The 22478-nt window shown below is 43.8% G+C and overlaps 11 protein-coding genes across 11 annotated transcripts; 6 read left to right on the forward strand and 5 right to left on the reverse strand.

Annotated features, from left to right (window-relative positions):
* Nucleotides 1-12: 12 nt before the first annotated feature.
* On the reverse strand, nucleotides 13-1587 carry EAF02_006380 (uncharacterized protein; the record flags this gene model as incomplete). The annotated part of the gene is made up of 1 exon (XM_038902428.1): nucleotides 13-1587. One exon carries the CDS (start codon nucleotides 1585-1587, stop codon nucleotides 13-15), a length of 1575 nt encoding a protein of 524 aa, XP_038757648.1.
* A 457-nt stretch (nucleotides 1588-2044) lies between these two features.
* Nucleotides 2045-3220, forward strand: EAF02_006381 (uncharacterized protein; the record flags this gene model as incomplete). The annotated part of the gene is made up of 2 exons (XM_038902429.1): nucleotides 2045-2684; nucleotides 2763-3220. 2 exons carry the CDS (start codon nucleotides 2045-2047, stop codon nucleotides 3218-3220), a joined length of 1098 nt encoding a protein of 365 aa, XP_038757649.1.
* Nucleotides 3221-3644: 424 nt separating this feature from the next.
* EAF02_006382 (uncharacterized protein) lies at nucleotides 3645-5411 on the reverse strand (the record flags this gene model as incomplete). The annotated part of the gene is made up of 4 exons (XM_038902430.1): nucleotides 3645-4251; nucleotides 4300-5039; nucleotides 5086-5196; nucleotides 5270-5411. The coding sequence occupies 4 exons, from the start codon at nucleotides 5409-5411 to the stop codon at nucleotides 3820-3822; spliced, it is 1425 nt and encodes a 474-aa protein (XP_038757650.1). The 3' UTR covers nucleotides 3645-3819.
* Nucleotides 5412-5716: 305 nt separating this feature from the next.
* EAF02_006383 (uncharacterized protein) lies at nucleotides 5717-6025 on the forward strand (the record flags this gene model as incomplete). The annotated part of the gene is made up of 2 exons (XM_038902431.1): nucleotides 5717-5906; nucleotides 5979-6025. The coding sequence occupies 2 exons, from the start codon at nucleotides 5717-5719 to the stop codon at nucleotides 6023-6025; spliced, it is 237 nt and encodes a 78-aa protein (XP_038757651.1).
* A 2354-nt stretch (nucleotides 6026-8379) lies between these two features.
* EAF02_006384 (uncharacterized protein) lies at nucleotides 8380-9704 on the reverse strand (the record flags this gene model as incomplete). Its single annotated transcript, XM_038902432.1, has 2 exons — nucleotides 8380-9169; nucleotides 9202-9704. 2 exons carry the CDS (start codon nucleotides 9702-9704, stop codon nucleotides 8380-8382), a joined length of 1293 nt encoding a protein of 430 aa, XP_038757652.1.
* A 465-nt stretch (nucleotides 9705-10169) lies between these two features.
* Nucleotides 10170-11336, forward strand: EAF02_006385 (uncharacterized protein; the record flags this gene model as incomplete). Its single annotated transcript, XM_038902433.1, has 4 exons — nucleotides 10170-10355; nucleotides 10628-10789; nucleotides 10859-11241; nucleotides 11300-11336. 4 exons carry the CDS (start codon nucleotides 10170-10172, stop codon nucleotides 11334-11336), a joined length of 768 nt encoding a protein of 255 aa, XP_038757653.1.
* Nucleotides 11337-11535: 199 nt separating this feature from the next.
* On the reverse strand, nucleotides 11536-13933 carry EAF02_006386 (uncharacterized protein). The gene is made up of 6 exons (XM_038902434.1): nucleotides 13602-13933; nucleotides 13391-13546; nucleotides 12958-13336; nucleotides 12818-12912; nucleotides 12135-12769; nucleotides 11536-12083 (listed from the first exon to the last, which is right to left on the reverse strand). Exons 1-6 carry the CDS (start codon nucleotides 13738-13740, stop codon nucleotides 11919-11921), a joined length of 1569 nt encoding a protein of 522 aa, XP_038757654.1. The 5' UTR covers nucleotides 13741-13933; the 3' UTR covers nucleotides 11536-11918.
* Nucleotides 13934-14102: 169 nt separating this feature from the next.
* On the forward strand, nucleotides 14103-15150 carry EAF02_006387 (uncharacterized protein; the record flags this gene model as incomplete). Its single annotated transcript, XM_038902435.1, has 2 exons — nucleotides 14103-14158; nucleotides 14208-15150. 2 exons carry the CDS (start codon nucleotides 14103-14105, stop codon nucleotides 15127-15129), a joined length of 978 nt encoding a protein of 325 aa, XP_038757655.1. The 3' UTR covers nucleotides 15130-15150.
* Nucleotides 15151-15334: 184 nt separating this feature from the next.
* On the reverse strand, nucleotides 15335-16733 carry EAF02_006388 (uncharacterized protein; the record flags this gene model as incomplete). The annotated part of the gene is made up of 4 exons (XM_038902436.1): nucleotides 15335-15849; nucleotides 15969-16326; nucleotides 16384-16571; nucleotides 16625-16733. 4 exons carry the CDS (start codon nucleotides 16731-16733, stop codon nucleotides 15335-15337), a joined length of 1170 nt encoding a protein of 389 aa, XP_038757656.1.
* A 1006-nt stretch (nucleotides 16734-17739) lies between these two features.
* EAF02_006389 (uncharacterized protein) lies at nucleotides 17740-19679 on the forward strand (the record flags this gene model as incomplete). Its single annotated transcript, XM_038902437.1, has 7 exons — nucleotides 17740-17760; nucleotides 17902-17977; nucleotides 18034-18150; nucleotides 18212-18299; nucleotides 18350-18487; nucleotides 18541-19008; nucleotides 19060-19679. 7 exons carry the CDS (start codon nucleotides 17740-17742, stop codon nucleotides 19307-19309), a joined length of 1158 nt encoding a protein of 385 aa, XP_038757657.1. The 3' UTR covers nucleotides 19310-19679.
* A 318-nt stretch (nucleotides 19680-19997) lies between these two features.
* On the forward strand, nucleotides 19998-21049 carry EAF02_006390 (uncharacterized protein; the record flags this gene model as incomplete). The annotated part of the gene is made up of 5 exons (XM_038902438.1): nucleotides 19998-20168; nucleotides 20225-20269; nucleotides 20327-20352; nucleotides 20408-20510; nucleotides 20558-21049. 5 exons carry the CDS (start codon nucleotides 19998-20000, stop codon nucleotides 21047-21049), a joined length of 837 nt encoding a protein of 278 aa, XP_038757658.1.
* Nucleotides 21050-22478: the final 1429 nt, after the last annotated feature.

Below are 22478 nucleotides of genomic sequence, written 5' to 3' on the forward strand. Positions count from 1 at the left end.
GCAGTATCTCACTCAACCCAAGAACTCCTTCAATGGCCCGCCGACATGTTCTACATCCAATAGGAATGTATCATGTCCAAATTGGCTCACGTCTTCTCCAAGCTCAACATGACTTACTTTGGTATTCCCTGCCTTTCTCAGCGTGTCAGCAATCTCTCTTTGCTGCCATGCAGGGAACAAGATATCGCTAGAAATGCCCATAATTAGAGTAGGATGATCTTTCATGGCTATCATCCCAGATACCAAGTCCGCAGGGGGGCCTGAAGATGGCTCAATGGGTGTATTGATACCTGTTGTCCCATTTGCTTCTGGCTGTTCCTGGTATGGGCTATCTGGGAGGGTAAGGCTGCAAGCTGCATCTCCAAGAGAAGATTCAAATTCAGCCCCAGTTCCCTTGCGGGCTAAATGATCTGCTCTTCGTGATGAAGCCGCCAGTTGATTTGTCGCTCCAAGGTCAAAGAGATCCATAGCTTTGCTGACATATAGAAGACTATTTGGATCGTACTCCAAAGAAAATTTCTCGCCTGCATGATCTAGATAAGTCTCGATAAGAAAGTCTGGACACAAGGCAGGTTGCTTGCTTGGATCTGCTCTTCGTCGACCAAATCTTAACTCCCATTCAGGCCCCGAACGGTATGTTACAGTTGCAATTTCACGCGCAAGTTTCATGCCTGCGTGAGGGGGAATATGATCGTAGTAAAATCCTCGATTCCAATTCTTGTCCATCATCAACACTTGCCGTTGAGTATGGCGCATTGCAATGCTATAAGGGTGGCTTCGTGCACATCCAGAAATACTGGCCACTCGACCAACTCGTTCAGGAAACAGAACCCCGGCAGCCAATGATTGCATACCGCCCATACTCGAACCAACACTCGCATATAGTTTCGTGACTCCTAATCCATCGAGTAATCGAAACTGTGCCCGCACCATGTCCTCCATGGTAAGAATTGGGAATCTCGTCGCATATCGTTTTCCGTCTGCTGGGTCGATTGTCGAGGGTCCCGTCGAACCATAACATCCTCCAATAACATTCGTGCATATGATATGATATTTATTCGTATCAAGACTTTTATCCGGACCTATAAACTTTTCCCACCATCCTGGCTTAGGATTCGCTTCTGTTGAATGTGCATGTGAAGATGCAGACAATCCAGTGTGCAGTAAAATGACATTCGACTTTTCTGCGTTCATTTCACCCCATGATTCATAGGCAATGTCGAATTCTCGCAAGACTCCCCCCCAGTCAAGCAATAAAGGATCGTCGCAGTGAAATTTAAGTGTTACTCCGCTAGTATAAGATGGTTCTGGGCCACTTGAAAGGGATCGAGCTTCTAGAGTCGCAGACTTGGTTTCGAGAGCATCTAGACAAGGGAATGCCATTGCCGGATTAGAAGCCTCTGCCAATGACGCCTGAGTAGCATTTCGTGAGCCAGACCCATGGTAGGACCTTGAGATATTTTGTGAGGATGTTTGGAGAGGGGTGATAGCTTCAAAAGCCAATTGTCTTGTCCAAAGTCTTGGAACAGCTTTCGTACTCCTCACACCTGTTCTCGCAGTTGCGATAAGACTCCTGGCAGTATTCATCTTTGATGGTTTGTAGATTAAAAAGAAATCTTTGTTTTACTGAAGCTTGAGAAATCAACTTACATTTTAGAATTAATATGCAATTTTGTTTTGTCAGCGATTTCGGTCAAAACAAAAGCCGCCACTACTGGCTTACAATGCAGCTTCTACTAGTAGATAGCACCATTGTCTCTCTCAGCCAATTGCGTGCTAGAACGTGACATCTAGCTGAGTACATACAAGGCTGAAGCCTTGCGTTTTTTCCCCCATCTAAACTCTCTTGTAGCCTTACGCTAATGCTCGGACCCCTGAAGTGGGTACGTCATGGAGGCAACATCCATCAACGAAGCAGCCTTGGACGTTCATTTGTGGCACAGCTGAACCGGCACAATGACAACCTGCTACCTTCAATACCCGATTTACCTGCAAAAACATGCTTCAGTTTGGGAAATATTTCTACAATACCATTTCCAACATAATGTCAGGAACAGACCAAAACAAAGAATCAGAGCTACCCCTCAACATGCAATTTTATGACTCCGAAAGATATCAGCCATCTTTAGAAGATGTGCTCACTGTTAAAAACATCCTCTTCACTCTACGCCCAGAATCACCGCTACCTCTAGAGCTCATCGATGCCATAATTGACTTATCCGAATATTGGCCTCATACAACAACCAAAGGATTTTTCTTTCCCGGTCAGGAAGAGGGTGACCAGAACGCCAACATCAGTAGACGAGAAGTCACCATCAGAGCCGGTGGCCCATCAGAGAATAAATTCCTTTTACGGACCCTTCCCATCGGCTATCTTCCATCTCAAGGAAACAACAATGATTCATCTCTTGAAATACATTCAGAAGATCAATGGAAGTTTTCTAAACAGACACCCAAGCCTTTGCCAAAAGATCGAGAAATCCCACAAGATGCCACAGAGGAAGTCCTCAATCAGTGGGCGGAGAGATCACGAATTCGTGGGGAACACCCTTGCAAGAAAATCGTATTTCATCTCAGAAGTCACGATCAAGGATGGGGAGGTGTACGTACAGACAAAGGGACATACAGAGGATCATACACGTGGTTTGACGTTGGCCTGGAAAGAACATATGCCACGAGGAAAGGTAATTCAACATGTTTCTGCAAGGCTCGCACCAACAACACATCCAATCTTCAAGATCTAACAACAGTCAACCCAGCAGAACACATCCCTGAAAGCCCCTCTTTCCGTCTCTCCAGCTCTGATTCCGACACACGAGATTCGACGAATGAGATTAAATGCAGTACACAAACAATCTTCCCCGATATTCAAAATAACCCAAGCTATGATCGCGAAAACGACGCGAATCCGGCCACCAAATACCCACAAATGTTTGTACATGCACTCAACCCCGATAACAAGATCCTCCAGAAAAACAAAACTGCAACAAGGGTTTTTGAGGATCATAAGATAACATGGAGATTCAACGATAATATAGTTCCAGAAAGTCTCGAAGCAGACGAACTAGAAGCTCAAGGTAGAGGACGAGAAACTGCTAATGGTGAATTTGTTCGTAACCTGAAAATTGGTGATGTGGTAACGCTTTGGGCGAAAGCGAGGTTTCCAGGTTGGGCTAATACTGTGGAGGATGTAAGTATGGATGTTTATTATGCGGTTTAAGTGTGTGTACTATCTACGTGATGATCCAGTGTTATTCAGGAATCATCATGGAGATTTTTAGGACCGTTTGGAGGAGCTCACACCTGATTTTTCCAAGGTGTTGTTGAAGAGAAACTGAGAAAGGTGGTGAGTCGTTACCGGAGATGAGATTGGTATCAATTTTGGCATGAGGTAGGACGTTTGTCGAGGATTATATTGTTCGCGCGGCTTTGAAATTCATGAGCAGCGGGCTGCTTGCCCATGATGAGATGATAGGATAGGGTCAAATTGATATACGAGAGGGGTGACTGATGAATTGGCTTAATGATATCATGATACCAACCGCACACAGAGAAATTTACATTGTTTCGAAGAGTTGTTTCCATCTTCAGTATCCAGCCCTATATTGTGATGACACTTGTTCCGATCTGTCTTGGGAAACACACTAGCACCCGTTCAATACTAATTGTTAAAATCGACCTATTTTGGAACGATTCATATCTATCTTAAACCCCTGTAAAGATATACACATAACAGTTTACGATGAAATTTCATTTATGCATACCCTATACACTTTTAATTTTATCATACAAGTAGTCCCCGCATCCATTTTAACTACATCACTGAATCTTCTTTCCACTAGTCGTCAACTTCAACGGTACAGGCTTGCTCCATAACCAAAGAGCGACGAATGCGATCCATCCTGTAACTGTGGCGCCGATTCCGGCAATCCAAGGCCAGGCATTACTGATTGCCCAACTTCTGGTGTATTCATCATGGGCAAAGTGTCTTACTGTGACGGTGTTCTTTTCCTCGATAGTGGTAAAGAATGGTCGCTTGTAGTTGACCTTGAAGTTAAAGATACCGTGTTGGTCTGGAAGCTTGAAGCTTGTGGTATATGTTTGAGACTCGGAAGTGCTAGTTGACGGCTTAAGCACAAGACGATGGAATGGTGAAAGCATAGAGAACTCGAGTTGGAGGGAGTCTCCAGTTGGAGGGGTAAATGGAACCCATTTGTCCCATGAATACTCAGAAAGCTCGATTTCGTATGTCTGTTAAATTGTAAGTTATGTTTCAATAATGTTTACTGCGTTACTTACCACATCGTTCTTAATTCTGTAGATCTTTGGGTTGGTGTCATTACTCTTGACACCATTTTCATGAAGGTAATGCTTGATGCTTCCAACCTTAAGGACTCCAATTTCTTTGAAGGTCCAGCCGGTAACCTCTTTCGAGAATTCTTGATTGGCAGTTTTGGTCTCCTTGGCGTCAGATCCAACACCTCCCATTCCAATGCTACGCTTGACCTTAGCATCGAACCATGTATCCTCAAGAATCTCTGATGACCCAATAACTGTGAATCTAGCAGAGTTTCTAGCTTGCATGGTGGTAATGAGTGATAATTGTTGTCCAACGGCAAATGGGTCTTCTACACCCTCGATATCCTCCTTGGGGTTGTAAGAGTATGCGGTTCTTGGAGCTCGGAGTAGTGGAGTCAATAATGGACTGGTGTTTCCCAATGTCTGTCCAACAGCTCTTGGGAAAGCAATGACTTCCCCGCCTTTGCCATCTCCACGGAAGTAGTTCTTAACATCTGGTCTGACAGCGTCTGGTCGTGGCAGAAGAACAACGTCGTGCTTCTCTGCGGCACTCAATGTATCATAGTTGAAGTGATCAACAACAAGAGAATTGCGGTCCGTTGGAAGGTGGATGTCGAGCTCCAAGAGTAATGAGACAAGGGCAGTGGGGGTAGGGTGAGATGATGAGAGTGTTAATAGAATATTTCCGCCCTTATTAATAAATTCGAGAAGAAGCTTTGGTGTCAAAGCTGGTCCCAAACCTGCTACGTGTTAATTGGGCTTATTCCAGTGAAGTAGGACTCGTACCTTTTGACTTGGATGGCAAGATGAGTAGATGGTCGAAGGAACGCTCTCCCAATTCAAAAAGTCCCAATTTCTCGTTTTTCGGTGACTCGTATGTTAATTTGTATCCTCGTGCTATTTGCGCAGATAATTCAGTAAAATGAACCTCACGATTGTAAATTCGCTACCACAAATAGCTACGACATACCTTCAAGATCTCCAAAGTATTTCGAGTATTTCGACTTCTCAGACAATTCCTCCAATACAACTAATAATTTGTTTCCGCCAGCACTCAAAGCTGAGACGGCACTGAGCAAGCCCAGCAATAGAAAAGAAAGAATCCACCTCATATTTTTGTTGTGGTTGACTTCAATATTCTTTCTTTCCAACTTGTGAATTGCGCGGCTTGGAAGCTTTAGGAAACGTATGCAATGCCAAGAGTTTCCCACGGCGACAGGGATTCTGATTAGTGTCTGATAGCTACACGTGATTCTGGTAAACTCACGACATCAACGTCGAACTTCCAGCCCCGAGCGATTTCAAACCCCGCGGAAGAAATCAGCAATAAGAAATTCTTGTACGTTATCTGATATTCGATCATTTGAGAAGAAGGAGCCATTTTATTTCTAGTAACATGCTAATAATCATAGACAAAATGTCGTCCACAATACCACGATTCTTCTCTCAACCTTTTCGCTACATGCGATGGGCAGCCATTGAAAAGCCCGCCATCTTCTTCTCCATAGCCGTCGGAAGCATTGGACCAATTCTTGTTCTCACAGTACCAAAGATCCGTCACAGACTCGGGGACGGACCAAGACCGCAGATTCCTTTGACATATCCAAGTAGGTTGATGCACAAATTGTTGTTTAGAAGCCAGTAATGTTTGCAACTACTAATGAATGTGTTTCGCGCAGTGCCTTCTGGACCAAGAAAACCTTTGAGTGGTTACGATGACGAGTAAAGTTTTTTTGGGGTTAGGGGGGTTGTCGGACGAAACAATCGTGTTTGTACATAGGAATGGCGTCAATGAATCGAGGGAATACCTTTACAAATGATATCACAGTGATATATTGTCAAAATGATCCGATGATCAAGTCCGAATCGACGCGACTGTTCAGCAAGAAAACTTGAGGTAGGGTATCATATTTGTATTCCTAGTGGAAGACGAAAGATTGATCTTTTACCCCTGCCTCAAAAAAACGATCGCATTTCTCTTTTGGCTATGGACGACTCGAAGCTTTTTATCAAGAGCCCAGTAACAGAATCTTAGGTACAATGAATACCATCCACTGGCTATCGACGTGAAGAATATCATAACTGTTCGCAAGTGCTGTCCTCGAAATCGTTACTCCGAACTGTCGTTCTTGATATTTGCAGCGTATATCATTTTGTTAGTTGCTCAACGCCTGTTCAGTCAGCATGACTTCTCTGGCTGTTTATTAAAGTAAAAGTAAAGTAAAAGTAAAAGTAAAAGTAAAATAACTGCGTCGAATTGTTGGAAGAGAAACATCCGCTATCTACATGCACCAGGCAAGTGGAGTACATCAATATCTCCTACATAGTTTATCAAATATGGCCTAAAAATGCACAGCTGGAAGAACTTCATGATCGTTTTAATTTCACACAATTGTTCACACATACAAACAGATAGTGTCAACCAGCCCTCCTCCGTATTTTGTGCTTCCAACTAAATGAATAGAAAGCAATCATCATGATTCTTCTTTCCTCCCCAAAGAAGCAACCAGCCAGCTAATCGATTTTGCTTACTTGGAGGGCAAAGTTGATTATGTCAAAAGATTTTGGTCAGACAGGCAAAACCTCAAACTCCTGGATGGAATTTATGAATTTGTGAATTTATGCGCTCCCTAGTCAGGGAATACCTCGTCAGGTTGCGTCTTGGAGTTCTCACTGGTCCCAACACCCTCGATTTCAAAGAGTCTAAGTGTTGTAATTAAACAGAATGTAAGGTCCTGAAACTGACCACTGGACCAAGAGGCCCAAAGGTCAGCGAAATTTTGCTAACTGACAGAGGGCCGCTTAATTTATCTTATATAGTAGATTGGCACTTCACTTCTCCTGATTTGATAGACCCACTCATGAACAGATTAAATCCTCATGTTGAATTTCTTCCCCCATCCGTTATTATTGCAGCCTCCAAAAGTATTCAAAAATTCTGAGGCTTTGGAGAAGCAAAACCTAATTGATACCAGAATGGTATCCCTCCTTCTCAATTTGTGAGTGCCCACGTTGGGGCTCCACTTTGAGGTTTTCCTGAGGTTTATATCATTGGTCCCAACACACACTCTTAACATCGAGTTGAAAATGTTGTAATTGACAGAGCCGGAGTCCCTAGCCACTGAACCAATTCAAAGGTCAAGGAGACTTTGCTAACTGACAGATCACAACTTATTTCACATCATATACTTAGAAGCGTGGTATATTCACTTGCATCGATCTAGTCAAGATGAGGCCCACTCACAAACAGTAGTGAATCTTCATATCGAACCACATTACTTTCAGAAGTCTTACTTATCAAAGAAGCAAAACCTACAAACCTCCCCCTATATCACACTTCTTGTGGAAGCGCAACTCGAGAGGGGGTTATCCTTGGCCCAGAAGAGAGGGTTTTCACTCTCTCGATCCTGTCATTGACGAAGCCGGATTCCCTAGACAAACCACTGAGCCATAAGCCCAAAGGTCGGAGAGACTTTGCTAAAACTGATGCAGTGTCGCTTGTTTCACATAATATTGTCATCTCCCTCAGTCTGAATTCTCAACACGCAGCCCCACTAGTCACCTAGTAAAAGAAATTTACCTACAAAAGTGTGAAATCTTCATGGGAAGTCTATCATTAACTGAAAAGCAAAACCTAATTCCTCGTCGCAGTGCGGTGAGGCCGGAAGTCATATATCCCAACAAGCTCAGCTTTCACTTCGGTGTTGTAATCATCAGAGCCAGTGTCCCTAACCATCGAGATATGCTCTCATTAGGAAAGGGAGACCTTGCTAACTGAAATGAGATCATTAAGTCAGATTATATAGCAGAGTTTTAATTCATCTTTATCTTGATGTCAATGTTGACCATTATCCGCACCCGAGTCTTCATGAATATGTCTACGGTCAAGTTTGTCTAATTGAGATTGAGATTCATCGTTTCGGCTTCTAAGCCATGCGCTGTCTTGCAATGAGCTCACGATAACGTATCAATGTGGCTCGCAATCAGAGCAAACTCATCGATTCTTGAGTTATTAGGATATGTTCTCAAATATCTTGCGCCCCAAATATCTTCATGTCATAAGTTCATATTCATACGGTACTAAAAGCCCAATTTCGAGACATCAGCGCTCGTAGGCTTTCCTTGTATCATCTCCGCCATTACTTTCCCAGTACCCAAGCTCATGCTAATACCCCAAGGTCCATGCCCTGCAGCAAGCCAGATTCCTCCATCTCTATCATTCCTGGTACTCATTCCACCCAGATTATCATCAGCCACCTTTGCCAAAATCGGCGTTCCCCTTTTCGTAACCGGTCGAAAGCACAAACCCTTTTTAACGACTTCCATTTCAGAGCTTTCGTCAAAACCAAACATTCTTCTCGCCGTGTTCTCTAATCTCTGTATAGCGTCCTCTTGAAACTTAGACTCCGTTGCAAGTTTTGGTAATGGTTCAGTCGAGGAATTTAGACCCGCGACATAGATTTCACCACCCTTCCTCGAAAATACTTCAGGACAATAACCCTCCTCATCACTAGCAAACACAGCTTGACATTCTTTATCTTCCAGTTCTTCGTTCCAATTTGGTGTTCTCACAACCAAAGAATGACCAGCCAAACTAGTGATAGGTAATTTCAACGTTGATTCTGGGAACAAGGTAGAAAATACCTCAGGTGACCAACATCCTGCTGCTATCAGAATTTTCGTACACGGAATATCTGATTCAATATTGGTAGAGGTGTTCAAGATACGTATACTAGATATTTCGGATCTCATATCTTGGTCAACGGACAATGCCTTCGCAGGGTGATGAAGTTGCACGCCGCGCTCAAGACAGCTTGCAAGAAGGAACTGACACAACTTGAGCGGGTCCACTTGATATGTTAGTGTGATTCTGCCAATGGATAGTGTTTTGGATGAACTCACACTTGAGCTGTACTTCCCTCTTTACTAATAGGTTCCATTTCATCACCCTCATTCTTTTTGAACCACTTAGGCCACTCTCCAGCAGTACTTGCCGCTTCCTTCACACCTACCCCATCATTACCACTAGCAGTCTCAGCCCTGCTCCCGCCCACTCTCAACCAATCGTCTCCTCTGACTCCCTTCTTCCCGCTCTTTCTCGCCTTTTCTGCAGCAATATGACTCACAAAATTTAAACTTCTACTCACACTATATCCCCATTTCTCAGCACCAGCATTCTTCTCGGCAAGTATTTTATGTTCCTCGAAACTCAAGAGCCCCAAGTCAGATGATTCATCACAAAACCAATCGCGAGAAAGAAAGCCAGCTGCGTAGCCTGAAGCGGATGAGAAAAGTGTGGGAGACGGGTCTACCAGTTGAATCGTGGAGGGGTCCTGGGAGAGAGAGAGATAGTATGCGGTTGAGAGACCGATTATACCGGTGCCGAGAATGACGGTGTTGGACATTTTGAGTATTCTGAGAGTGGGATTCTGATAAATCAATATACAAGTAAGATTTGAACTTAGCAAATCATACAGAAATGATAGATGTTAAGTAGGTGCTTCAATGCTGCATGTCGACGACTCCCTTCTGTCCTTCTCCGCAATCGGCATGACGTAATGGTCCAATGATAGCGAAGTCTTCTGATTTATATGAGTTGAGTGTTGGAGACAGTGGAACAAATATGTTAGCTGATAAGTCTGCGTCGAGTAATTCTAGGTAACTACGAATAGTTGAACTTCTTCTTATCTCAAACTTCCCATATGCAAGAGTGAGCAGTGTTGAAGCTTCAGATTAAGTAAACAGAAGATCTCAATTGCCCCACCAAAAGACATCACGCTTTTCTCACCACTCTTACACCCATACACAATCACCACACCATATACCACTTGAAGAACGAACGCATAAAATCATTAATACAGGAATAGAGAATGACACCAAGAACGATTCTTCTCACAGGCGCAAGTCGGGGAATTGGCCTTGCAATTGCCCAGAAACTTCTGAGGGAAAAACATAATGTGGTACTTGTAGCTAGGACTGCAGGACCCATGGAGGAATTAAAGAAACAGTATCCGGAACAGGTGGAAGTTGTTGTGGGCGATTTGAGTGATTTCAAGGTGGGTATTAAGGAAGATGTTGGCTGTTGAAGATTCCTAGATTTGAATGGTTATGGGTTGATCGTTGTACTCTAGTGAGGTCATGGTTGGAAGAGCAGCGGCAATTAATTGCCTGCTTTGACTACTTCTAGTGATGTTTTGACTGCAGTATTCCTCAGTTGACAATATATCATAGATATATCGTACCTACCTGTTCCATTATTTTGTTTCCTTCCTATAATCCAATTTTCAAGACCCAAGGGCCTACGACTGACTAAATCCTCCATTACCAGGTAGGACCACAAGCCGTCGAAACCACCATCAAACGCTTCTCAAAACTCGACAGTCTAATCGTCAACCACGGAACCTTGTCCCCAGTAAAACGTATAGCTGACAGCACCCCCGAAGAATGGCGGGGTCTATTTGACATCAATTTCTTCAGCGCGCTAGCATTCGTTCGTCTCCTTCTCCTTCTCCTCTCCTCTCCTCTCCTCTCCATACTCCAAGATCTAACCATACCCCAGATAACCCCTTCAATTCCCCATCTGCGCACCACCCGCGGCACCATCTTGCTCACCTCTTCCGGCGCAGCTGCTTCATCCTATAGCACCTGGGGCCCCTATGGCTCCTCCAAAGCAGCTCTCAACCATCTCGCTCAGACCCTTTCAGTCGAAGAACCATTAATCACCAGTCTCGCCATTAGGCCTGGAGTTGTGGATACAGAGATGCAAAAAGAGGTACGTGGTCATAGTACTAGCGGCGTAATGGATAAAAAAGATGCCGAGAAATTCATTGGTTTACATGAAGGGGGAAAATTGTTGAAAGCAGAACAGCCGGGTGGTGTTATGGCTGGATTGGCTAGCGATGAAAAACTGAGAGATGAGGGACTAAATGGCAGGTTTTTGAGGTGAGTTGTCTAATCTCGAAGATGAAAATGCAGCTAGGAACTAATGCGATTCAAACAGTTGGGATGATCAATTGTTGCAGAGATATCGGGAGTAGGTTCCGAGTCATATGTGATGGAAGGCGTAGATGGAAAAGGGCGGATGAAGCATAAATATAGAATAGCGCTTTTCTTTTCATGAAAGACTAGAGCACGATACATGAACACAGTCCAATCATAGTTCACCAGCAAACACGATATTCACTTTTGATGAAAGGAACCAGCCAATTAAATGTTTGTCCTTCACTTGGAAAAGTCTTGTTGCATATCTGAAATAATTAATTATCGTGATTTTATTGACTTCAATCGAAAGTCACAAAATGCGACTTTTCTTCTCGACCTCAATTAGAGTAGTATATCTTTCTCTCCAACATATCACCTTATCTTTACAAGAAGCATACCACGAACTGCCTGAATAAAATCCATCGATATGGAACAAATGTATAAGTTTACATCTAGCCAGCCCTCCGGGTATCATGCAAAAAGGCACCTACTCTTCCTCTTTCAACAACGGCTCTCTCCCAGCCTCCCCACCATCCATTATTGTCTGCTTTCAAACATTGACGTGGCGAATGCCAGGATAGAGTCTCTGGCTCATTGTTTCTTCTATGTTAATCTGAAGAGGCAGAGTTTACACTCACTCAAGACGAAGCTCCTGGCTTAGGACCACCCTGCGCGCTTCCGCCTCGCTTCATTAACCCGGCAAAGAAAGATGCTAATGCTTCGTTTTGAACTTTGCCTTCCACAGATGGATCAGTACGAGTGCCTGGTGCTGCTGACTCTGGTGAAGAATATGCTTGTCGGTCCTGCGCCCGGTTAGTTTTGCCCAAAGTCGCCAGGTAAGGAAAAGCACTTACCCGTAATCTTTGCAACATATCATCGGCATCGACCTGAATACCGCCCATATTAAACTGTACCGGGCCGATATGCTCACTAACTCTTCCTTCATCCGATGCTTTGTCCTCGCCATTCCCATATTCACTAGACACTTTGCGACCATTAACCAGGCGACTACTATCTACACTCGAGACATCTGGCCCTTGACTGATTGTATGCAGAATTTCGACTTGAGAAGCCAGGAAACTCTGAGCATCAAGACTAGATACTTCCAACTTAAGACCTTGTGATTCTGCAGACGTGGCTTGCAGGGCATCGAGACTGGGATCTCGAATAACTTCTTCGTATGCTGATACCGCACTTTCAGGTACTGGCAACGGTGGTTGTGAGTGTGTACTGCTATCATCGCTAGATGAATCTTCTTCGATATCAAGTGACCAGCCTTTGTTCACTTCCTCTACGTTGAAACCTTCGCGCAGGACTCGGATTTTACCCCAAGAGTCCCAATTTGGCGGCACAACTACCTTGTCGCGATCAATAAGATTGTGTCTGATAGGCTGCCTTTTGAGGAGAGAATGTATGCCGAGAGAGGAGTGTATTAAACCTTGCAGAGGACTAATAACCCCTGGTGTTGTGTAAATGAGGGATGCCCCATCTGATATAGTTAGCATATTTGTTTGATTGTTGTAAATGTATAACTTACGCTTGAGGAGAATTGTGCGCAAATACTGTAGAACGTAATCAAACTCATCTTCTCTCCACGACCGTTCCTTCTCCAGCGTTTTCGATTTTGTCAGACTAGACACCTGTTAATATAGCAAATATGCGCCTGCACAAAAGAACCTACGTTTGACAAACCACGCATAGTGGTAAACCAAAGCCTCTTCCCATTCTCCAGGACCCAACGGCAAGCTAACATCTCCCTCAGTAGCAGTGCTCCCTCCACCATCTAAGGTGCTTCCACCACGCCCTCTATCCCTCCAACTAATCATAACCTCTTCCATTTTCTCCTTACAATCCTCATCCAGAGATATCAATAACGGCCGCAGAAGACGTATCCAGTCCCGTAATTCTCTCAGCCAGAACCATGGTTGCGACCAGTCTAGTAATATGACAATAAGAGTATTTGGGATTGTTTGTGGTGTGAGAAGTGGTTGCATCAGAGGTGTGAAGGAGGGCGAAGGGTCGGCAAGTAAGTATAAGGACAATCGAGCCAAAATATCTAGATAGAGTTAGGTTCCCGTCAAAGTGGTCACCTGCGCCCAATTAAGCATACCTTCATGATCCGCATCCAAAACATCATGATATGTGTATCCCAAAGCAAAGTTGTTTGCAATAGGAGGTTGTTTGCTACTTTGTCTATCCTGAGATTTCCTGGTCTCATCCACCGATAAAGCCTCTAGAAATTCTTTCTGCGAATCCGCGGTTCCTCCTATTTCATATTAGTATATCCTCTCTTTAGCATATTCGGGATGCTGCTGCAGTACCTAGCACAAGGATATTCTTCTCCGGTAATCGTTTTCCACTTGCAACTCCATCCAACATGGACGACCACATATCCTTCTTCTCCTCATCATCCGTTGATGTCGTAGCTTGTGTATACGTCGACGCCCTGTTGTTTGCCATATCCGCTGTTTTGGAAGTTTATTTACTTCCTTTCCCCTGTATTGCACTCGTAACCATGCAGTTTGCAGGTCAATCTTTGAAGCCTGAGTAATTGTCGTTGGTTTCTCCCGACCCAAAAATTTCCCATCCGATATATGGGAGGTAAGTGATCAATGAATTCCGTATTTATCGCATTTGGCTATTCTAGGCCTCATCAAGTTCTGTGGTTTGGGGAAGCTTCATAAAGTTGTGAACGTAAATCAATGCAGTGGGAACACGCGAGGCAGGGGCCCAAATTTATTATTTTGCAGCCTTGTCCCTTGCTTCTTCCGCCTCACCTACCTAGTGCGTTTGTTACACCTCATTACTCTACGCATAACAACATGAATAGTATTCGTCAGATTCAAGAGCTTAATAGACGTGAATTGGAGAATGGAGTGTAAGTTAGCAATTATTTTTACTTCATTGTCAAACTAACTGTTCTCTAGTTCTCCGTCCGCCTCGTGGCACACGGATTATCGCGACACAGCTTACATCTACATAGGCGGCCTTCCTTTTGAGCTCTCCGAAGGCGATATCCTGACTATATTCTCACAATATGGCGAGCCTACATATATAAACTTAATACGGGACAAAGAAACCGGAAAATCTAAAGGGTTTGCATTCTTGAAATATGAGGATCAGAGGAGTACGGATTTAGCTGTCGACAATTTAGGAGGTGCGGTAATTGCGGGCAGGACGCTGAAAGTAGACCATACGAGGTACAAGAGGAAGGAGGGAGAAGAAGATACTGGAATGGATCTGAATGCGGAGCTGGATAGAGAAGGAGATGAGAGGCGGAAGAGGAGAAGGACCAGTGGGGGGAGTGAGGATAGCGAAGACGAAGAAGAGCAGAGACCAATGCTCAAAGAGGAGAGGGAATTAGCGCTGCTAATCAGAGACCACGATGAGGACGATCCGATGAAAGCATTTCTTATTGAGGAGAAGAAGGAAGAGGTCGCAAAAGCACTGGCAAAGGTCAAAGGAGGAAGCAAATCTGAGAGGTCTGAAAAGAGCAGAAAGCATAGACATCACCATAGGTCTAAGCGAATTAAGGATGAGGAAGATTTGGATGATGGCCATCGATCTCGGCATAGGTCTCATGGGCATGATAGAGACCGGGATCGAGATCGCGAGTCTAGGAGAAGATCCCCAGACGATGATGGAAAAGAAAGGAGGACACGGCGAGAAAGATCACCAAGGGAGGATGAGGGTGATAAATTCAGTTCTCGATCACGGAGAGATAAAGAAGAAGATGCGCCAAGGCGTCGCGATTATGAACGAGATGGTAGGCACAAGGATAGGACCAGTGAGCGACGAGAAAAAAGAGATGATTCAAGGGGGTACGAACATGATAGACGGAGGCACTAGTAATGTAGTGTAAGAGAACCTTAGCATTGGCCTTTAAGAGATTCTATGACCTAGTTAAAGCAATATGCAAGTTCTTGTGCATGAATAGCCCCAAATACACGCTCAATGCCCACCCATATTTAATGCAACCCAATTAACTCCAATCATAAGGGGTATTTGGCTCCTTGCCATGTCGTATCATACATGCATGCAAAGTGACTGATATTCATTCGACTCTCAAAATTCTCTTCCAGCCATCCCGGATACAGTAACGCTTGCCATCTTCACCTTCGGCAATGATAAATTTTTCCCAGCGACTGTCAATGCCTGCTCCAACAACAATTAGACTCTCATCACTAGTCCATCCGATGACACCTTTCGAGGCCTTGGGTCCAGCGTCGCTTGCTGTTAGTGGGTTAGAAGATGCGGACAAAGGCTCCTCACCAATGGAAAATGTGGCAGTTGCAAAAGAATATATGTCCGAGAATAATCGGGGCATCAAAGGTAGTTTCCCTAGAATTCCCCATTTGTTTCTTGCATCGGAATCTGGAGTCGTCGGGCTACTGTTACCACCGCCACCAAGAGATGTGAGCCGTCGATGGCCTGTCGCTGATTCCGATCGTGGAGGTTTCGAGGGATGCGGAATATCAAAAACGTGGAGCGTAGCTTTATCTGAAGTAACAGCCAGGAGCTGTCCTGATGGGGAAATGGAGATGGAAAAAATATCGGCGTGATCGACACCTCGTCTGAGTTCAGCGATCTTCGCACAATTGCTGGTTGCAAATACTCTGACCAGTGTACCCTACATTGACGTGAGCTTCGGAACTTTCAAAATAATGTGAACAACAATCAAAACTTACAGTTTTCACTGGCAGTTGCAATGATTTCATCATCACGGCTCAAAGCTAGAGCTCGAAGAGCTCCCGTGTGAGCAGGTATGATGCTAACATTTCCACTATTGAGTTCGACCACTTGTACTTGCCCAGATGTTCTACCGGGAAATATCAAGATGCTGGCACTCAAGCAACATAGTCCATAAGGATTGCTTGCAGTTTCATAGGCCTGATATAGCGTAGGGATGCTTTGGAAATGGTAAACACGAATGCTGTTTAAAAGTGCAACTACTATGTGAGTCCTCGTGATTCGAACTCCTCTGACAGAGGTAAGAACCGATACTTGTGCAGCAACCTTTGCTTTTAAATCATCCCAAATAATTACCTACGATAATATTAGGCCACAAACATGAATTAATCCTCCCCACTCGGATCTACTCACCTTATTCTGAGCGAACTTAGGTTGTTTTCCACCACCAACTAGAGCAATGTAGTTGGTATTCCCAAGCATCTGTGCTGTTCCAACCCGCCATTGAAGTCTACCTCCGTGGTCAGTACTGATCAGTTGAGAGATTGTGGCTTGAGATCTACCTCTGGCAACTCGTTGTTGACATGCTTCTGTGTTGAACACTGCAATTTATAGTCAGAAAGCCCCCCCAAAAGAATCCTCTTTTGAGACATACCACGAAATCCTGTATCGAGTCCAATAGCAAAACAGCTAGCATCGTGATTAAAGGAAGCTGATAAGGCTGTGGGATTCCTTGAGTTCTCTATCAAGGGCCTGGTATTCATCTTCGATAGCGATAACGTGCTCCAATGTTATTTATCCCAATGATTTCCAAAGAAATGATGTACAAAACGATGTGAAATTTGGCATCAACTTTTGGAGTTGTTCACTGCTCTTGAGATTCGATATTTTGATTTAAGAGATGGCTTGCGACAACTACGATATTCTCGATATAAATATTTAAAAGTACTAGGTAGGTACTGTCCTGCGCGGTACTGTATTATGCTGCTGTGTGTGAGTGGATAGGACTGCGCTATTTCGGCGGGCTAGGCATACTCTGCACAGTACCAGGCTATCAATTATCTGCAATCTCTGTCTACCTATGCAAAATGTTAGGTACGGTAACGTGGGTGTCCGCCGTTCGTAATCGTAATTAATGAAAAGACTAGGGGACCCTTCTCAGCGTTGTCCCGAGCCTAGTGGGCAGGTTTAAATGTTTTCCAACTTGTTGAACCATCAATTAAGGGTATTGAAATCATGACAGATCTGTTTCAGTGCCAGGAAGGTTTGGGTTTAACTCCCAACGTCAATTATGTACACAACGGAACAGTACAGTCCAGTGAATGAATGTGAATGTGAATGTGAATGTATCGAAATTCCCCTTCTATTCCACTGAATGTGATGTGTGCCGTTGTTATTGATGATATTGATAAGAAGAACTCAATCGTATCATGATTATGTTTCATCCCCCAAGATAAACTGTGACCACCCCAGAAAATTGCTTCTCTCAGCCTCGCACTGAGTTGCACAAGCTCTATCACCCGCTGCTTAATTAGGTAAAGCGTTATATTTCGCTAATTTATTCCCTGACCTGAAGAAGCAACGACCTTGTCGACGATAGTTTACGAGAGAGTGAATATCCGCGACTTCAATTTCCAAAGTTCAACAGAGCAAAAGCACTTATTTTCTTTCCATCAATTCTTTCTCTTCAATCCATCCTCCCCCCTCCAATTTAAAAGCCAGTTCAATCGTTTTTCCTCGTGGCTTAAGCCTCGTAGTAATCAGACAATCATGTCGTCTCCTTTGAATGCTGTATGTGTATCCCTATCAACAACTTTTTTGGTCTATGTCCAAAGTCTGGATAATCTGACCGCAACTTCCCCAATAGTTCTCATCTGGGGTTTGTTCTCACATTTCGAAGTTCGATCAATACTAACTCAGCGATTATCCTAGATTAAGATGCGAAGAAAGAAGAATGTCAAGAAGGGTATCCAGTTCTGTTTGATGGTCTGTGGTGCATCAGGCACAGGTACGATAGCACAATACATCTATGATAATATGAGTGGTATTGACTGGATTTCACAGGAAGAACCACTTTCGTGAACACTTTATGCGGCAAAAAGGTCCTCTCTGGCAAGGACGCCGACGATGCGACAACTGCTCATGTCGAGGAAGGTGTCAAGATTAAGCCAACCACAGTTGGTAAGCAACATTTGGATCTGCAAATTCTATCTAAATTGGATATTGACTGACACTCTTGCAGAGCTGGAATTAGATGAAGAAGGAACCCGTATTTCACTCACAATTGTCGACACACCTGGCTTTGGAGACCAAATCGACAATGAGGCAAGGTACGAGAGACAATTTACCACATGAACGATTTTAGCTGACAGACGCGAAGTTTTGGAGAGATTGTTGGCTATCTTGAGAGACAATACGACGATATTTTGGCAGAAGAATCCCGTATCAAGCGTAATCCTCGTTTCCGCGACAATCGTATCCATGCATTACTTTATTTCATCACCCCTACCGGCCACGGGTATGTCGCATCTCAATCTTCACCTCCCAATTTCAAGCTGACCTACTTCATAGCCTTCGCGAATTAGATATCGAGCTTATGAAGCGTCTCTCCCCTAGAGTTAATGTTATTCCAGTTATCGGAAAGGCCGATTCCTTGACACCCGCTGAACTTGCAGAATCAAAAAAGCTTGTTATGGAGGATATCGAGCACTATAGAATTCCTGTCTACAACTTTCCTTACGACATCGAGGAGGACGATGAGGATACAGTCGAGGAGAATGCTGAGCTTCGTGGTTTGATGCCATTCGCTATCGTAGGATCAGAAGATGTTGTTGAGATTGGTGGACGTCAAGTTCGTGCAAGACAATATCCATGGGGTGTTGTAGAGGTTGATAACCCAAGACATTCCGACTTCCTTGCCATTCGAAGTGCCCTTCTACACAGTCATTTAGCAGATTTGAAGGAAATAACCCACGATTTCCTTTATGAAAACTACCGTACTGAGAAGCTTAGCAAGAGTGTTGAAGGTGGTAGTGGAGGGTATGTTTTATTTATTCTAATCGTGATTGATAAATGCTAATAGCTCTACAGTGATGCTTCTATGAACCCTGAGGACCTGGCCTCTCAATCTGTCCGCCTAAAGGAAGAGCAACTCCGCCGTGAGGAGGAGAAGCTCAGAGAGATTGAGATCAAGGTGCAACGAGAGATTGAGGCGAAGAGACAAGAGTTATTGGCTCGTGAGAGTCAATTGAAGGAGATTGAGGCTAGAATGCAACGCGAGCAAACTGCTCATCTTGAAGCAACCAATGGAACGCATACGTCAGCGGATGCTGAAGCTTAATGGTGATGATGTACAGGGGAAATGTGTTTATGCGTAAAAACATGGATGGATGACTGGTGGCGATGGAGAGGCCTGTCGATTGCTGCATACGCTTTCGTTCGGATTTCTGGGGCTGGGGATTTTTCTTTTTGCAGGTCGTTGACGGCGCTGCATTTATTCTGGCTCCTCAAAAAGCTAATACCGTAGTTTCTTATTGCCTTCTAATGTGCAGCTAAATCGATATTTATTTCTTATTAGGTCAATAATTCTTGAAAACAACAAAGCTACCTACCTTGATGTACATGATATTTTCAGTGATGTGCTTTTTGTCTTATGCTTGAGTGTGGTGAACATCATGCGTGCAAAAGTTTAATGTCGTAAATTGACATGTTGATTCACCACAAAAACTTGACAGACATTTTAATCACGCTGCAACAACAATTATTTCCATGTTTCAATTACCTATGTAGCTATATAATAAATCATGCACATTTTTCCTTTGAGGAGGCGGCGCTAGTCATACAGTTACACCCCGTCATCATATGACATTACATACATTACGTTAGGCTTCCTCGGCACTTTAACTATTGCTTCTCCGCAGTGCCTCATCTAGACTTAATCATTTCAACACCTACATTCAACTTTTCAACGCTATTATCGCAGTGCATCGCAAATCATCAACGATCGCTTTTCGAGACACTAATAAACTATGGCGTCGAACACAAAATATACTCGCGCTCCCCAGCGAGACTCACTCGATGATCCCGCACATTATTCGCAAGCCCCTCCATCTTATGCTGAGCCTTCTGCATCTGCGGATAATGATGCACTCCTGGGAGGACCAAGAAGCAGTGAGGACAACATTCCGGATGACTTCAAGGTATAAAAAAGACCTACGACTTAAAACTCGCAACATATAATCTAACAAAAGTGTAGTTTGGAGGTTCTGTGGCCGAGGCAACCATCGAGATCCGAATGCAGGTATGAAGAGCTGGGCTATGAATAATCAGACTGTCTAATTTCTAACATTCCCTTTAGTTTGTCCGAAAAGTCTACGCCATCCTGTTAGTATTGCGCATTTCTACCAACATGATTTCGTTATGCTAATCTCCTTGTCAGCTCCGTACAACTCATTGCCACAGCCGCACTAAGCTCCGTCTCCTTCTTCAGCGAATCCTACAAAACCTGGATTCAGTCAAACCCTTGGATGTTATGGACTTCAGTATGTTAGATTTTCTAGCAACACTTGGATAATGCTGATATTTGTAGATGTTTGGCGCAATTGGCTTCATGCTCTTGACCTACTGGAAGCGAAAGTCATATCCAACCAACTTGTTGTTTCTTGGAGGATTCACAGCGCTCGAGGCATACTCGATATCGGTCATCGTATCGACATTTGATTCTCGCATTGTTCTTCAAGCCGTCTTACTTACTGCCGGAATATTTGTTTCGCTGACACTCTTTGCCTGCCAAACCAAATATGATTTTACGTCATGGATGCCTTATCTCTTTGGCGGACTTTGGGCATTGATTCTCTTCGGATTCATGGCCATGTTCTTCCCAAACAACAGTACGGTTGAGTTGATTTATTCTGGTATCGCCGCTCTTATCTTTTCCGGCTACATTCTCGTCGATACCCAGCTCATTATGAGACATTCTCACGTGGAAGAGGAGATTGCAGCAGCCATCAGTCTTTACCTTGACATTATCAACCTGTTTTTGGCCATTCTCCGAATCCTCAACAGCCAACAAAATAACTAGAGAGGATGCTATGATCAGATAATGGCATCGGGAAATGACCGAAGCAGGATGCCATCTTGCTTTTAAACTACAACTTTCAATGGACGAAAAATTATTATAGGGTTATGGGTTATGGGTTAATTTGAAAACTGGTACAATTAGCATGAGGTTCCTGTGGGGTTTTCTGGAGGTGGTTTATTTGTATCGATAGCTCTCTCCCCTTTACTTGAAGCAAACTCACATTCAATGTTATTTTATCAGTTTGCATGCAAGAATTCTTTTGTACATTTATATTGGATGAAGATGTCTAGGTACGACAGGTCTGATCTTGATGATTCGCCCCCTTCTATTCGGGTCAGGGGTCTAACTAACACCGAAGGGGTAACGAAACATCTCATCCCGAGAAAACCTCCTCAACGAAAAAGTCATTGTGTTGTGTGCAGTGCGCACACACTGGTGCGGTACGATACTTGCATGATGTATCCCTTGTAACGTCTAGAAGATAGCCCTCTATACTGAGACCTCGTTGAGTCAATTTACAAACTAAACTATTGATTAACTAGGTAGCTTGGCTTCTCAAATACCGGCTGTGAGCTAATCTAAACCCTGAACACTAAGTGCATATTTGGGGAGAGGGACTCCCGACTCCCGTAGAGTATATGCCCGAAGAAAAAAGTGGTCGTTGAAGTCAGATAGAAGTCAAGATAACCAGTCAAGCCAGTCTAATGCTGATCGTGGGCCGTTGTTTGGTGTACTTAACCCCTTTGGAAACATGAAGGTGGGAAAAAGAGGATCTAAAGGTGCATGTTCTCTTCCTTTTCTCTCCTTCCTCGTTCACTCAAGGGTGTTTCCCCTCCCGAGTCCCCTCCTAATAATATAGTATCTGAGTTACTTGAGAGATGATAGAACATTTCAGATAGGTACACCACATAAATTTATCCATGGATGCCTACGAGTAGGTCTTTCGTAGTATCCTTCGTAGTATCCTTCATTTAGCTATCGTCTCCTCTTAAGTCTTGACTCTTGACTCTTGAGTCTTCATAGTTCGCACATCAACAAATGCATTCTATTCGAACCTGACCCACCCGCACGATGACTGTATCATTAATTTGATTCGTCGATCGAGCCGCCTTTTTTTCTGAAATGTAAAACGAACCCCTTCTTTTTACTATTGTGACGCTGCAGCCACTCACTCAAATTGGATCCAATCCGAACCCACCTGTTACTGCAAATCGCTCGTCAAAAAAAAAAACCAAGTACAACACTCGCTGAGCACAGTTAATTACTCACTTCATTCACCGCCTTCTTCTTTGCTCACTGCCAGATAATTCAAAACTGTCCCATCCACCTTTCAATTATATACTCTCTCAAACCCACATTCGTTTTGACTCGAATCCGGACTGGTTGTACTCTCCTATAACATCATACGAGACGTAAGATATTCTATGAT

The sequence above is a fragment of the Botrytis sinoallii genome, assembly GCF_014898435.1.
Source record: "Botrytis sinoallii strain Bc 23 chromosome Unknown BSIN_010, whole genome shotgun sequence".
NCBI classification, from domain to species: domain Eukaryota; kingdom Fungi; phylum Ascomycota; class Leotiomycetes; order Helotiales; family Sclerotiniaceae; genus Botrytis; species Botrytis sinoallii.

What these genes read in the sequence shown, in the direction of transcription:
- EAF02_006386 (XM_038902434.1), bottom strand. Translation starts at nt 13,740, where the DNA reads ATGGCAAACAACAGGGCGTCGACGTATACACAAGCTACGACATCAACG. An exon ending in GCGTGGTTTGTCAAACGTAG is followed by an intron (nt 12,913 to 12,957) that starts GTTCTTTTGTGC and finishes ACAGGTGTCTAG; the next exon opens with TCTGACAAAATCGAAAACGC. An exon ending in ATATGTTGCAAAGATTACGG is followed by an intron (nt 12,084 to 12,134) that starts GTAAGTGCTTTT and finishes AACCGGGCGCAG; the next exon opens with GACCGACAAGCATATTCTTC.